The sequence below is a fragment of the Diuraphis noxia genome, unplaced genomic scaffold (assembly GCF_037042655.1).
Source record: "Diuraphis noxia isolate RWA-SAM2 unplaced genomic scaffold, SU_Dnox_SAM2 contig0001, whole genome shotgun sequence".
NCBI classification, from domain to species: Eukaryota; Metazoa; Arthropoda; class Insecta; order Hemiptera; family Aphididae; genus Diuraphis; species Diuraphis noxia.
This window is the reverse complement of record NW_028301711.1, coordinates 16596329-16613939: the sequence shown is the minus strand read 5'-3', so window position 1 is coordinate 16613939 and position 17611 is coordinate 16596329. Positions and strand designations below refer to the sequence as shown.

At 29.0% G+C, this 17611-nt stretch overlaps 1 protein-coding gene and 1 long non-coding RNA gene across 2 annotated transcripts; both read right to left on the bottom strand.

The window, feature by feature from the left end:
* Positions 1–5986: 5986 nt before the first annotated feature.
* Positions 5987–8615, bottom strand: LOC149059959 (uncharacterized). The gene is made up of 4 exons (XM_089217949.1): positions 8510–8615; positions 7529–7738; positions 6312–6537; positions 5987–6239 (listed from the first exon to the last, which is right to left on the bottom strand). The coding sequence occupies exons 2-4, from the start codon at positions 7578–7580 to the stop codon at positions 6107–6109; spliced, it is 411 nt and encodes a 136-aa protein (XP_089074075.1). The 5' UTR covers positions 7581–7738; positions 8510–8615; the 3' UTR covers positions 5987–6106.
* Positions 8616–12626: 4011 nt separating this feature from the next.
* LOC149059958 (uncharacterized) lies at positions 12627–14043 on the bottom strand. Its single transcript, XR_016189393.1, has 2 exons — positions 12899–14043; positions 12627–12837 (listed from the first exon to the last, which is right to left on the bottom strand). It is a non-coding gene; the product is annotated as an uncharacterized LOC149059958 (long non-coding RNA).
* Between the last annotated feature and the right edge of the window lie 3568 nt (positions 14044–17611).

The window sequence follows — 17611 nt, the reverse complement described above, 5'->3', positions numbered from 1 at the left end:
TAAGCTATCCAGCGACACGGTAGTGCCGCGAGCTAAGTAAAAACAAAAAAGAAGCGAAGCACTCGACCGTGTATATTATCTGAAACCAAAACATTCCCATTTTATACGTGTTAATATTTTGCTACTCTTTATTAAAGGCAGCTGTAGGTCTAATAAATGGTACAATCGTTAAAATGAGGTATCAGTCGATCGATAAAATCATAGGCTACGTGCTTTTACAATTTTCAATGAAATCGGTTGAATAATATTTCAGTTATGAGCAAAAAACTGTGGATATTTTAATGATCATTTTTTATTACTTTTGCCGCCGACTCGCGACTGCCGTATTATACGCGTCACTTTGTCGGAGACGGGTGGCGGGGATTCATGCGACGGCGGCGTATTTCTCTCACTACCTACTATTTTTCTCCTCCGTGTGTTCAAACACATACTATTTTTTTTTCTTCACACTATTACACTAACATTATGGACACATGGTTCACTATCGTCTTGGTCCGTCTATCGGTAATCGGTGCAGTCGGTATTTGAGTCTAGCTTATCTATTTTGTTTACATTATTATATTATTCGATGCACGTATGTAAAATATATATTGACCCTATTAAAATAAACTAAATTTAAAGTAGAATGTAGATGATGCTTAAATTCTATAAAAACAATAAAAATTAAATTTAAAAAAAAAGGGGGTAAGTCATATTTTAGTTACAGACACAGGACACAGCAATAATAATAAGATGTACGAGTAATATAAACAGTAATATAATATAATATACTAGCCGACCCGTCACGACTTCACCCGTGAAGTAATATTATATTTTATATTTTATCTTTAGATATTTTTGTTTATTGTAGTGTTGTTATAAAGAGGAGATTTTGTGACTTTATTAGGGATAATATCTAGATTATTAATTGTCCATTTTTTGGTAGAACATTTATAGCATTCATGGATCCGATTCGGACGGAACACTGTTGAGCATAATCAATCTAGCTGAAAGCCGATCTGTTATTACTGTGAGCTAAAAGTCGATTGCGAACTCCAGCCGTCGTCAACATCTGTTGTCTTTCTTTCTAATTTCGAAAGCTTTCGGAACGCTCAGAGCTTGATACCCTAAATGCGATCTTGTACAGTTCTAATATTTTGTTCAGCAAGCCTTTGTGAACGCTCAATACTTAGCTCTCTTGCACGCATATTCTCTCTGACTTGCAAGACGATATTCAGTTTCTAATTCTCCATCACGATGTATTTATTTAGCCTCTAAACAATTTCTAGAAATTTGAGATCTTGAACTATTGGCATTTTAAAATGATAAAAAAAACTAAATTATTTTGTGATACAATTACCAATCCTTAATGTTTTGGATCTTTGAAAAATTTACAAAAACATTTTTTATGTTTTCGAGTAATCATGGAGTAAAATCACCTATTAAAAAAATTATAGGGAGTAATAATTTTAAGGGTATGAGTGTGTATGATATGAGTGTTTTTTTACACGGAGTTGGCGAAGTGTTTTTGTAGGGATTACAATTACAGCAACCATTTACCTAATATTATTATCATTAATCATTATAATATAATACCATTATACTAGCTGTCAGCTGATATACCTATATATAATATATCATTATAGTGATTTATTCAAATAAAAATATCACATCAGCTAATCAGTAATACTTGAAATACATAATTATTCTTATTTCAATAATCCATTATATTTTGTATCTTGTGAGTTGTGTTCGTTGTCCATTATATGAAATTATAACAAGTAATATAGGTATTAGTTTTAAAATGGATGATATGAAAATCAAATTGTTTAAGGAATTTATCTTCAGTAGAAATCATATACCAAATCTCATAGTTCAAACATTTCCTGCAAGAAAAAGTAAGAACTTTTTTATTAAATTAAATAAAAAAAAGCTGTACTACGTCTTGTTACATATTGGTATATATTTTATTAGATGTGTTAGTTCGTTCACTTAATTTTGATGATGGACATACTGATGAGTTTGAAGATGATGTACTTCTATTTAGCGAAGAGAGTAAAAGTAAAATATTTAAAACAAAAATTATAGGTTTTGCTGAAACTATGGTACCCAGATTTGAAGATAAGGAATTCAAATCTCATTTTCGCTTAAATAGAAGTAGTGTTCAGGTTCGTTTAATTATTTTAAACACTTAATAATAATCAACAGTTTTTGTAATAGTCAAGTACTGAAAGCTGTATTTAAAAAAAAACAACAGTCATTTAGGTACTCTATTAATTTTTTTTAGGTAGTAATTTCATATATAGGTCCTATTTTATCATCACAATCTGTAAAGATTAATGTTGAAAAGCAAGTGTTATTATTCATTTGGTTTATGGCAAATTGTGAAACGCACCGGTAGTATACCTACTTTTATATCATGTTTTTTTTATATAAATAGCAATGTATTTAAATTCATTTCAGACAAATTTCAAATAGGTTTAATGTGGCAGAAAGCACTAGTCACCATAGGCACAATTTGGGTTAAATGCATGGGGGTGCTAGGTTTGAGTTGACCAAAGTGACCCGTGGGGGGCTTTGCCCCCACACCCCCTTATGACCATACCACGACACCATTTAAATAAAATAAAACACAAATTTAAGGTATATAAAAACAGGTAAATATGTTTATTTAAATATTATATTAAAGGTATACGTCTTTGGGACAAACCAAACTTCATCAATAAGTTCATAGCAAAATGCTGCATTGCTTTTTATACTATACTCCAACCAATTATATTGTTTATACCATTCGCTACTAAACGATCTGTTTTGCGAACCAAATCTAGTTAGCTTATAAACCTACAAGATAGAACGATTACAATACAATATATACAAATAAAAGTATTTTAAATAGGTATTAAAATATTTAATGAATAATTTTAATACCAATGTGGTTTAAAATACTTTTCAAAAGAATTCGTATAGGTATTTAAATACTTCAGTTAAAAAGTATTAAAATATTTATTCAAATATCTTTGCTAATAAGTATTTAAATATATTCAAAAAGTATTTCAAATACTTTTAAATATATATTTTTTTAGCTTTGTTGTTTCAAGGTTCTTAATTCTTAAAACCAATTAATTTAATTATGTTCAAGTGATAATTTATAACTTATTATTATTAAGCAATTTCTTCATAGTCGAAAAACCAAACTAAAAATCTTGTTCGGAAGGATTTTGTATTTAATATATTTGAAATACAGAAAAAGTATTTAAATATTAAACAAATATGATTAATACATACTAGTTACTGCCTACTATGAATAATTAATGTAATCTCAATTATTTATAATTACCTAATAATGTTAGTATTATTGTTATTGTTATTAAATTTAACAAAATGTTAACTTACATTTAAAACAGGACAATATGGCCCAGTTGTAAGATTTCCCAAATCAGAATGTTGGAGTTCATTTGCTAATGTTTCAACACAATTAGCATCAGATTGATTAACTATAACATATTTTTCTACAATTTCCAATTCAGGGTCATCAACAACCTCAGAATTCAACTAAAATATGTAAAAATTTAACAATAATCAATATTAACATTAAGATGATTATAAAGATGGGTTTTTCTTTATTTATTAAATATCATGACTTACTTCTTGGGGTTTTTCATTTTTTGGCTTTTTTACAATATTGAAAATACTAAACATCTTTTGAGTATTTGCAATAATAAACTCATAGGCGTGCGCAGGCCTCTTTTTCAGGATATGCAGAAGGCTGACAATAGCGCGCCCTGAAAGTTATTTTAGGCTCGTAAAATTATGATAATATGTATACACAATTCACAAATATTGAAAAAACCTGCTGTTTAATAAAAAAAATATTGTAATAAATACCACTACATAATACAAGAAGTATGAATTTCGCAAATACTTGGTAGTTGATAACTGATAACTGGATGTTTCAATTTTCCAGAGTCGATGTTCGCCCCTCACAGAACTTCAGGGTATGCAGCTGCATACCCTGCATACCCCCTGCGCACGCCTATGAATAAACTTTAAAAGCAATCACAACTTGAGTAATAACTAATAATAATATTATTCAATTTAATTAATAAGAATAAACTATAAACATTAAACACTAAAACACGTTACACGTATAGGATTCGTAACTAATTCAGACAATTGAGTACAGACACTATAGACTAATGGTGTACATAAGCACAACCTGTGTGTTTTCGCAGAAAAAATGAAATGATCAAATTAATGGTCGCTCGGAGTTTGGATCGACAATAAATTGATCACGCGCGTTCTATTTATAAATGTTTTTTTTCTATTTACCGGATTCACGAAAGAAATTGATAAAGCTGTTACGGCAACGGCATACGCGAATAGTCGATAGACGTTTCGGCGTAATCGTTACCGACTAAAATAAATGTCTAAATCGACTATCCTTCTATAAAATATTCTTATGTTAATAGTACATAATAATTTATTAATCATAATAGAAATAATAAATTACCTATTGGCATTTGGAAAAACAAATTAACATTGGGACTACATAATATCATAAGTTATAAGCAATAAACATTCGAATATTCGATAATGCTGTTAAAAATTTGTGGGTGCTAATATGAAATTTGGGGGTGCTAAACACCCCCAAGCACCCCCCAAATTGCGCCTATGCTAGTCACGCCATAGTAGAAAACCGTCTACTGGCGTTTAATGAAATAGCTGGGAAGCTCATTGTATGGCCTTTGGGACAAGCTGCATTAAATAATGTAAAACAGTTCGATAGGCTTCGTGGAGAAGATTCTTTTCCAAATGTTGTTGGATGTATTGATGGTTGTCATGTAAATATATTATATCCATGGGAAAAAGAACTAAGATGCCCAAACTTGACAGAAATATGTTCTGTAATAGGAAGCAAGTGCCTAGTATAATATTATAGGTTGGATAAAATTTCAGTCTTATAAAAGGTACAAAAACATTTTACTCAAGTACTTTACAAGACTGTTTTAAATATACTTTTACTATTTATGAATTATATTAATTTTATGTACATTCATTGTATTTAAGAAAACGTCATATTTTTTATAATTATAATAACTTAAGCAGCAACTTGTTTTAGGGAATTGTTGATGCAAATTTAATGTTCATTGATATATTTGCTGGTTGGCCTGGTCGTTCTCACGATGCAAGAGTATACCGTTGTAGTAAGATTGGCCAAAAAGTAATTAATGATCCTGAATCTGTTTTGCCACCATCATGCCATATTATTGGAGATGGTGCATATCCATTATCTGAAGGCTTGATGATACCCTTTAAGGATAATGGACGTTTGACAAGAGAACAAAAAATATTTAACAAAAAATTAAGCAGTAGCCGAATATTGATTGAACAAGCATTTGGGAAATTAATAGAAAGATTCAGGAAATTAAAGTATGTATACATGTGTGATATACAGAGATTCATTTTATATTATTTGATATAGGTACTAAGTAGAATTGTATTTTGTATTATAGACATATGGATATATATAAAAAAGATTTGTGTGGTAAAATTGTTACTGCAGCATGTTGTTTACATAATGTTTGTATGTCGGTGAAGGATAATTTTGACTGTGATGCAATATTACCAGAAATCGACTCTCTGGAATCCAACGAAGAAGAAACTATAAGTGGTTTAGAAAAACGGTATATGTTATGCCATCTATTAGCTATCTAAATGTATATAAATATAAAAATAAGTTTCTTTATATCTAATTATGTGTGTATTTATGTTTTTAAGGCTCCTTTCGGAGTTCTACATCATAATTTAAAAATTTATAAAAAAACATTAATTTTTGGGCAACTCTAGATTTTAGTTATTGAATTGCTGAGTTTCTTTTCATAAACGTATTACAAACTTCATAAAAAAAAACAATATTAGTTTATTTAACTTTCAAATAAATTATAATTATTAATATAATCAAAAACAAATAAAATTACAGTAACACTTATTTTACTATACCCTATAGCATTGCAAAATTAATAAAAAAAAAAAAACATATAGAACTAATAAAAACAAAGATAATAGTAACTGTTTATAGGTAATAGCAATATAACATGATAATATATTATATACCTAGATGTCAACATTAACCTAAATTAAACATTTGTTTAAAAAGTTCCAACTTTTGTAACTCTATTTTGTTGGCTTCACCCAACTTGCTTACAAGTTGTTCCTGTATCACCAACATGGCTTCTTCTCTTTTTTCTAATTTGTCAAATCTAATTCGGAGGTATGGATAGAATAAGAAATTGCATTTCATGAATAATACCAAAAATTATAAGTCCACTTACCGATCATTAAGTTGTGTTGCATTTTTATTGATTGCATCAAGTTGTTTATTTTTTAAACCTTCAAATTGTTGAAACCAGACCGGTGCTTTTGGCTGTGTGATTTTATCTATACATGATGTTGGTTTTTGTATTGAAGTAGAAGCTAAAACTTCAACTTGTGGTGTAGGAATCAACGTTGTACCAGAACTGGATGCCAATTGAACATCAGAAGATTCGTGTAATAAATCTACGCAACACAGAAAAATATTAAAAAACATTTATTTATTTGTTGATATAAAAGGCATCTACAAGTAAAAAAGTGGATAAGTAGGTATTAGGTAAAGCTTTGATGTACTAGTTACTGCAGGTTTTGTATAGACTATTGTATACATAAATACAGATAGGTTAGAACACTAAGTACATACTTTTTATACAGAGCATACATTTACAATGCACATTTAAATATTTACAATAATAAAAATGTATTTTATCCAAATTATTATGTATAAAATAAGAAGTAGTTTAATATTTCATGTTTGTCAGTTATTGGAGAATTGGAATCATTTCTAGTCAGACTATTTATAGGTGGTTCCTTTTGTTTTATACTGTATAAAACTCCATGTGGTTTTCATATTATTATTTGATAAAGAAATTAGTTTAGTATAATATAAATGAAGAGCTTTTTTTTATCAAAAGGTTTAAAAGATTTCTGTTTAGTATAGTGTTCATTAAGCTTTAAGTCAAAAGGCGCTTTAAGTTTTGCCTATTATTAATTAAAATAAGAAGACCGTTAGTTATCCAGATTTTTAATTTTCTGTTTTTCTTATAATTGATACTGGAAATAGAAGATACTTTACTAGAATTAGTAATCAGATCAGTTATTTTATGGTCAAATTTATATACTAATATGTCTACATCATTATTAATAAGTACATTTTGCCAATCATAAGAGAAAATTAAATTATTTAACAAATTGTAGATTCATTGTTTTTTTCTTCATAAATAATATCCTTTTTAATAAAAATTTCCAAACTAAACTGAGCTGCACCGTAATATCAGTTTTAATTACAAATGAATTCGCACTTAAAATATTAATATGTCTATTAAAAATATGATCAATATACAAGACATAGAAATATCAGAGATCCTAGTGTAACAATTCATACAAAAAATAAAATAATAAGATACAAGCATATATAAAAAAAAGTACCTATGTACAATAATATATTCAATTTTACCTTTTGGAGGCGAAACAGCCTGCCTTGCAAATGGCGAAAGGGCATCTCTCATCGACTCATAATACTGCCATTTAATGCCTCCACTTCCAGATTTCTTAACGATAATGATAACGATTTTTCCGGGTGTGCGGCAATGATGTGTATTTTGACTCACATAAATCTTCTATATTCCCGTGAATTGGGTGCAAGAAAAAATTACTCGTTCAAACTCTGTGTGGAAATTATCATAAATTTTGTTAGCGTTTATCAGTTATTTTATATTTAAATACTAATTTTTAAGAGGACTCCACACTCGCATGCGTTGTCTCCGTCTTACAAACGTATAGAACATAGCAAAAACTGTAGTACTTGTACGGGACAAATTTTCTCTCTCAGTATTTAGAATTTAGAATCATCAGAATTCCACAACACATAGGTAAGAACATTATCTGTGTCATATCGTGGTTTTTTTTTCGATGGCACAAACCACAAATTTTTAATAATTAAATAAAATAATTTTGTAAAAATGTACCTATTTTCTTAAGCTGATAACTTTAATTATATTTATGGTATTAAAAAATAACGACACTATGACAGATAAAGTTCTTACCTTTATGGTGCGGAATTCTAATAATTCTGCTACAAATACTACGAGAGAACAGTTGTCCCGCGCAAGTACAATTTAGTTTAATACATATTTAGTTATAAAGTATAACAATGGGACATAATAACACAGATCGTACAATCCCGTATATGACAAATTTTCAGTGGAAACAAAAATTGTATAACGTATGACATTTAATAGTGTACCTACTACCTATAATAATATAATATTATATTAAATATTATTCTATATGTAAATATGGTGCTTATTGCATATTGCATAGGGCAGAGCGTAAGCAATTTTTTATTATATTATATTATTATTGTGAATGAAGGTGAATTCATTGAAGTAAGTTCTTTTGATATATTTATCTAGCCACTAGGTAGGTACCTACTTACAATAATTATTAGGACAGTCCCGCCGTAAGTGGCCAAACCTCCTGCACAAATGGCATATCAACGGAGGCCGTCATCGTGCCCTCCCGCGTCCGCGAAAAACATTTTCAGCCGGTTGTGCGGCCTGTGTCGACGTCGTAGCTAATTGAACTATTTAAATAATTATAGAATACGAATGTGTTATAAACATATTATAATATTATATAACTTAACTTTTTAAATATGTTATTATTGAAACTAACCAACACTGAGAGGTGTCAATTTGTGAGGTATTGTAACAAACTAATAAATTACATTTAATGTGTAAATAATTTCTTACAAGTTATTAAGAATATAAAAAATAAAATACTCTTACGTTTTCGGGAAGATGGAACTTTTAAGTAATACGTATACCTAGATGTATTAAAATGTTAATGTTACGTGTTATTTTGTACCTTTTCAAATTAAGAACTTTTGAAATTCGATATAATATGTTGTGCAAAATTTGTTATGTCCTATAATATTATAATATATATTATGAAAGAAAATTACACAAATATTTTGCAGTTACTTAAATCATGATTGTTTTAAAGTTATCTTCAATAATTTTAAAATATACACGATATACAGGGACCCACACAGCAAATTCCAATGAAAACAATTTGATAAATATTTAGTTGTAATTTTAAATTAAATATTTATAATAATATATTTACCCAATATTTAATATTTTTTGAAAATAATTATTATAGTTTAAATAAAAATTTGATATTAAGTTAAATTAAGACAATAATTATTAAATATTTAAAATATATTCAAAATTAAATATTCATAGTTAAATATTTATTATAAGTTTAACAATAGCCTTAATTTAAATGTTTGTAATTTTATAATTAAAATATATTAAATAAACTTGATAATACAATTTTAAAAATTAATTATAATAAAATATTTAAAATTTATTTGTTTATAAATATTTAGTAATTATAGTATAGTATAAACATTACATAAATATATATATATATATATATATAGTGATAAGTGACATTTAAAAGTTCGTATGTGCATACCTATTGCAGTCCGCAGATGATAAATTTATATAGTATAAACTGATGAGATAGTGAGATTATATATTATTAAAATTTAATGTAATTGTACTTTTGTATAACAAAGTTTACCTATATATACTACGTAGTTCATAGCAATCTTATATTTTGAAAAAAAATTGTCTGAAACAATTCATAAATCATTAATACATTCAAAGGTACACAATAACATATATAGTCGTGGAGCGAATTTTGTTTGGGATTGACCAATACGCGTAATTTATTTCAATAATAAAAAGTATTTCCTGCAGTTCCGTAGTAGCTAGAACTAGATGGGCCCCGGTGCAAATTTAATCTGTGGGCTGTTGCCCCTATAGGCGCACATTGGGTGTGAATATAGGGGGAACTGATATAATTTATGGTACACAGTCCGTAACCCCACTGCAATAAACTGCATTGCAATAATTTTAAATTTTTACTCATTCATATTCTTACTTTTTAATTATAATACAAATATATAATTAATTAAAATTTTAATTAACTTTTCTTCAATACTTTGTATAGACTAATTAATAACTAATAATAAAGTTGAAATTGTATATATGTTAGTGTGACCATAATAATTTTATTCTAAAGGGGGACACTTAAAAAAAGAAGTACGTAAAATGTAAATACATAATAATAGCAATTACATTACATTTCATTTTATTTAAATATTATTGATAAACAAATCAGACAAACAATTAGATACTTCATATATTTTAAAATGTTAAAGTTTTTACTTAAACAAATTTTAATTTACAATCACAATTACAGTTTTAATACTTATCCTTGGGGCTTGGATACAAATTTTTTATTATTATCAATTCATGATTGCAAGTCTGATACAACGTCCTGTAGAGTGTAATAGAATCATGAATCATGATGTACCACTTCAATTTTTATAAATGCGGGACCAAAGTGGGACATTTAGATATGCGGGACGCACCTCTGAAAAACCGGACAATCCCCCCTAATGAGGGACGTCTGGTCACACTAATATATGTTAATGTCATCGCTACTCTTTATTTATTTAAACTATTAAGCAACTATACTGTACATAATATATTATGTATTCAAAATATTTAAAAATAATTATATTGTTACATGATTTGTATTATGAAAATATAATAAAAAACACTAAAATAGGTAGAAGAAGAGTAAAAATAGTAAAATATGTTATAATTATTACGGGAATAATATTATTAATTATAATATTATACATGTATGATATGTATTATTATATAATATTATCATAATAATCGCTCGCGAATCGTTCCGCGTTCGACCGCACGGCGTACACACACACACACACACACACACACACACACACACACACACACACACACACACACACACACACACACACACACACACACACACACACACACACACACACACACACACACACACACACACACACACACACACACACACACACACACACACACACACACACACACACACACACACACACACACACACACACACACACACACACACACACACACACACACACACACACACACACACACACACACACACACACACACACACACACACACACACACACACACACACACACACACACACACACACACACACACACACACACACACACACACACACACACACACACACACACACACACACACACACACACACACACACACACACACACACACACACACACACACACACACACACACACACACACACACACACACACACACACACACACACACACACACACACACACACACACACACACACACACACACACACACACACACACACACACACACACACACACACACACACACACACACACACACACACACACACACACACACACACACACACACACACACACACACACACACACACACACACACACACACACACACACACACACACACACACACACACACACACACACACACACACACACACACACACACACACACACACACACACACACACACACACACACACACACACACACACACACACACACACACACACACACACACACACACACACACACACACACACACACACACACACACACACACACACACACACACACACACACACACACACACACACACACACACACACACACACACACACACACACACACACACACACACACACACACACACACACACACACACACACACACACACACACACACACACACACACACACACACACACACACACACACACACACACACACACACACACACACAATTATACAGATATATTAAGCCGGTATTACACTGAATCGACACCAGTCGATCGACAATATACTACGTCGTGTCGAACATGATGTCGATTTGTAGATTTATTATTAAATACGTTCGACATTTTACGTTCGACATTTATAAAAACTAATTTATTTATTTTCCGGACCCACAGTTGAATTTCGTCCGTCGTGTAGTGCTGCTGCTTTTATTTTAGTTAGTGAAGACGAACCAACGCCGAGTTTGGACAAGAGCAAGTTTAGATAGAAGCAAATATAATGGAAATCGTATGCTTGCAGACTACATCCAGGATGACATAATAGGTTTTAGTCCAGGAGAAGGTATTCGTAGCACGTTTCAAAATTTTCTACGGATGGCATGTACTGATTTTGAAGATATTTTAAAAATAATCGGTCCTAAAATAAAACGCCAGAACACAAATTTTCGAGTACCTATATATCCATAAATGAGAGATTGGCAGTTACTCTTCGTTTCTTGGCATCGGGCGATTCGTTCATGGACCTATCTTATTTATTTAAAATATCACAACCATCCATCTCATTCATAGTACCTGAAGTGTGTGAAGCATTAATTTCATCATTGAAACATTACGTTAAGGTAAATCATAAATTATTTACATTCTGAATAGAATAATACTAAAAGTAAACAAAATGTATTATTATTTATTAGTATTATTAATTTTAGCTGTGCATAATTAATTATTACATTTTTAATAGATTATTAAAAATTTGAACAATTAACAAACAAAATTTGAACATTTTTATTTTTAGAAAATTAAAGTAGTATGTGTAGGAAATTATAAAAATTAATCATATAATAATTGAAAATAAAATGAAAACTTAGATTAAAGATATGTAATTTGGCTTGTACTTGCATCTTCATTTTGAGTACCATCTTCTAAAACCTGTTCCCAGCTTATTGGTTGTACGGTTGAGATGATTGAGTTGCTGCCTGAGTACCGTGTTGTGTCAAATGTTGTGTTGTTGAATTTTCAAAACCTAAAAAATATAATTACGTAATTCATAAAATTCAAATTTATTTATATTAAACACTGATTACCTTGATAATTAACTTGCGGTTCATCATAATACCCCAATCTCGCTTCATACAGAAGTGATTGTATTTTGAACTTAACAGTAGAGCGAGCATAGGATGATGTAAGAGTTCTGACCTGCATTGCAACTTCATCACCGAGAAGAGTAAATTCATCTCTTGTTCCACGATTTTGATATACATCTTCCAGAATATCAAAAGCTCTTTTCCTCATTACTTCATTTTCGGAACTATTTTTTTTTTTCCCAGAATTTCTAGGCGTTTCTATCGGAGATGAGATTGCACTGCTTACTACAGGTTCTGTAGATATTGTTGAATTAAGCTCTATAGAGTTAAGGTGGTTCTAGTCAGTCATATTCTAAGGAATGTTGTATAGGCAATACATTAGACCCTTGCGATATGACTTGTTAGTGTGTGAAAAGTAAAATTACATTAGTGTGTGTGCGTTATATTTTATCGCGCCCGCGACCCGTATCAGTACCCCTATATATATATGTCAAGCCGCGTGGCGCGTACCGTGTCATTACGGACTGCTATTTTTAATTTTATCTTATCTAACAAAATAAACTACAATCAATATAATATACAATGAAGGGTCAATGATCTTATTATTATTATTTATTGGCGGGTGACACATAACAAGGAAAATGCTTTTGCAAATATGATTTGTTTATAGTTCTTAGATGGGAGACCACTCTGTTTTTCAGTTACGTGTCATCTCTAATAATACATCGAATTACCTATGTTGCCGTGGCTTGGAAAAAAGTTTTATAAAAGCAATAATTAGAATATTATAGTCCATACAGTTTCGTTAATATTTACGTAGATGGTTAAAATTCAACCTAAAATACATTTTTTTACTTATTTTTATTTTTTCAATTCTGTGTCATCATTTGATGTTTTTTGTGACTATATGTCTATATATTATATTACGTAGTTTTATAATACATTATGCATTCTACACTATTAAGTCACCAATTAATTAGTTTATTATACATACTAACTACGCGTTTGGCTTATTTTCACGTCAGCGATTTTTTTAGTTTTTCCGTGAAATCATATTTTCAGTTTGATTGTTCTTATACCTCTTAGTTTGGATACATTAAAACAATAATTAGCTATAATATCAGCTAGGTGTATTACAATTTGAAATAAAAATTAAAAATTTATATAATATGCCTTTTGTTCATAATATACAAATTACAAATACAATATACATTATTTTATTTTGAACTGAATAAAATATGTTGCATCACGTAAAATTAAAAATACAAATTAAATGATAGTTAAATAAATGAAATAATAATTATAAATGTAATAATTTACCAACTAGGAACTATCTTCATTTTCTGATGCAAGTCCATCCCTAATAGGTAAATTTCTATCAAACTGAGAATCAACCATTTCTGGCAATAAACAGCGATAGTAGAAGTTAGTTAATTGTTGTAACATTTTTTCGGACCAAAAATTGTCGTCTCTTTTAATTTTTTCATGCAGCATACCTCGAGGTGTCCAAATACAAAAATAACAAAATTGTCTCTTTGAAATATGAAGTTGACCTTGTACTTGGTAATAAAACGTATCCGTACGTTTCAATCGAAGCTTCCCATTCACAATTTCACAACTTGTAATTTTTTTTCTTGATTTTTGCGTTGCGTAAAAATTCCCGTATTTTTGTCGATTTTTTGTTTGTTTTTCCCGCCGCGTTTAAAAACTTTTCGAAATTTTTTAATTTTGACCCCCCCAAAGTACCAACTAGATTCATTTTCCCATCAGAAAAGTTGCTGGTCGAAAAAATCTGAGCACTTTTACTGCCCCAAAACGTGATAACAGATACAAAAAAAAATAAAAAATAAAAAAACACTCATCATTGTAAAATCAATACATCAAATCGGACCAACCATAATCTCACAATCTTGTCACAGCCAAAGGTCTAAAAGCGATAATTTTTCAACTGGCTAGAACCACCATAAGTTTGTCTACCTTTATCAAAAAAAAAAAAATGTATAAAATCAATTCAAAATAAATTTTTATGAGCGTTTGAAGATCTTATTTTTACAACATTGGATATTCACTCAATTTCTCAGGTAACAATTTTCTTATTTTGTTTTAATTCAAAAACAAATGACTGTAAATGCATGAAAATTTCACTGAATATTGATATTCTCATTTTCTAGACACGATAAAATTTTGAAAATATTTTGACTAATTTTGAGCTGTTTATGGACAATTTCATTTTATATTTTTAGTTTTTTTTTTCAATAAATATCAATACAATTTTATTTGATCGGCCGAAAAGATAAAATAAACACTTGATAAAAATTGAATTTTCTGAGGTTGTTTGTTTTTTAATTATAACAAAAATATAAAGAAACCAATTTATAAAAACTAAACACATTGCACCTATAATGTATAATATTGTAGTTATACTAATAAACATTAATCACTTCTGCGTTTATTTTATGTCTGTCTGATACTACTAATCTGTATGTGGGTTGAAATATGTTATTATTTATAGTATGAGTCATTGTGTCATCGTTTGTATTTCTTTTAAAAAATAATAGAAAATTAAAAATTAATAATAATAATAGAACAATAAAATACAAATTACCTGCTATCAGACCAATCAATGTTTTTGTCATTATTTTCATTTGAATTATTAGGATGATCCAAAATCTATCACAAACATCAATGAATAATACACCATAATTATTATTATATTTACTTATGTAATGTAAAATATAATCAGAGACGGATTTACCATAAGGCATTGTAGGGAGGCACTACCTAGGGCGGAAAATTTATTATAACACTTATTTTTTACAGCGTATGCGTATTTTAAAATATGTTGAAAATTGTAATAAATGCCTATGCCATATAACGGTAAAAAACCTGCCTCTAGTTATTTATATCTATAACATTACAAGGTATTATTTTAATTTATTATACAAAATAAACACATAGATACCTGAATATCGTTGTTCTCTAAGGTTTTAGTAATTTTGGATTGCAGATTTTTCAAATTATGCCTTGATTTTTTCCATGGTGCAGATAATTTTGGACGAGTTTTTTTACTGAATCGCCAATCACTCATTTTTATAAATGTATTATTATTTGCAAATGCATAAAATGAACACAAACGTTAAACGTAGTGAAACACGTGATGGCAACTGACGGTAACAACTTACTATTTTCATTGATTATAAATATTATAGTATTATTATTAGTAGTACCTATTAGCATTACTACTAAAGTATTTTAATCAATGGTATTAATAATAATATAATAAGTAAAATATATAATTTTAATTTCGAAGAAATTCGAACTCTATAACAATAGACTTTATATCGCCCAGCTGCGGGTACACGGTTCAATAGCACACGTACGCGCATGCACAAGTCAACGTAATCACTCTGGAAAAATATTTTTGTACACTCGTAACAGTGAAAAATGCTAATAAGCTGGCGAAAAATACACATACTTATAGTGGTCCAATTTCAATTTTGAAAAATTATTTGAATTCGTCAGCCTCTTTTCTATGATTTGTAGGAAACCGATTTTGGATATTTTGGATAATTTACGTATACTACGGTTTCAAATGACTGCTTGATTTCTCAAATTTAACTTGCACTTTTAAGTGCTAACAAGACAAAAAGATGAAAAAGTTTTTCCTACAGATCATAGAAAAGAGGCTAACGAATTCAAATAAGTATTCAAAATTAAAATTTGACTACTAAAAGTATGTGTATTTTTCGCCAGCTTATTGGTCTAAATGCATGAAAAATCCAATCTGACTAGAACCACCTTAATAGTAGATTGAGATATTTCCTTAAAAAAGTGTAAAAATAACATACAATAATAAAAAAAAGAATAAACAATTTGGGCAAGTGGATAGGTGCTGTAGGTACAATAAGTTTTTCGAAAAACTTATGCAAATATTCCAACAAAAATATAAAAATATGCCCTTAAATCAAACAAATAAAACATTAACAACTACGTTAAATCATTTTAAACTAGGTAGGTACTTTAAAATTATAATTGTACAAATGTGAAAAACTATGTTGATAATTTAATCTAAAAAATTGTAATATTATTAAGACATATACATATAATAATTTACATTAATAAATACATAATAATTTTAGATTCGGAGCGATGCAATATGTATTAGTATATATTATAAGTAAATATGTATTTATTTAAAATAATTTGTTTTTTTTTTAATTATTAATTTTTTTTTTGTGTGTCTGTCATCAGTAATCTTATTTTTGTATAATAATAATTCTTATAAAAACTATAAGCATTTAAAATTAAAATTTTGACAATATTTCTAAAACTTTCAAAAATTTTTTAATTAGTTTATAGTTAAAAATTTATAATATGTTTTTTATCCTACTGTGTTATCTAATGTCTGATAGTAAAATGATAAAATTAAATGTCAGTATATGGGTTTTTATTATTATTATTATTAAACTTATAAAATGTACTGTAGGTATGTTAACTATAATATTGAATATTTATATTGTAAATCATTTAGTGCATTGAAACAATTTAAATAATAACAAATGTATTTTTGATCTCTGGTTTTTAGACGCCTAATACTACAGATGAATGGTTGAATATAGCTGAACAATTTTTTTTGAAATGGAATGTTCCTAATTGTATTGGAGCATGGGACGGTAAACATATTTCTCTCCAAGCACCTATAAATTCCGGCAC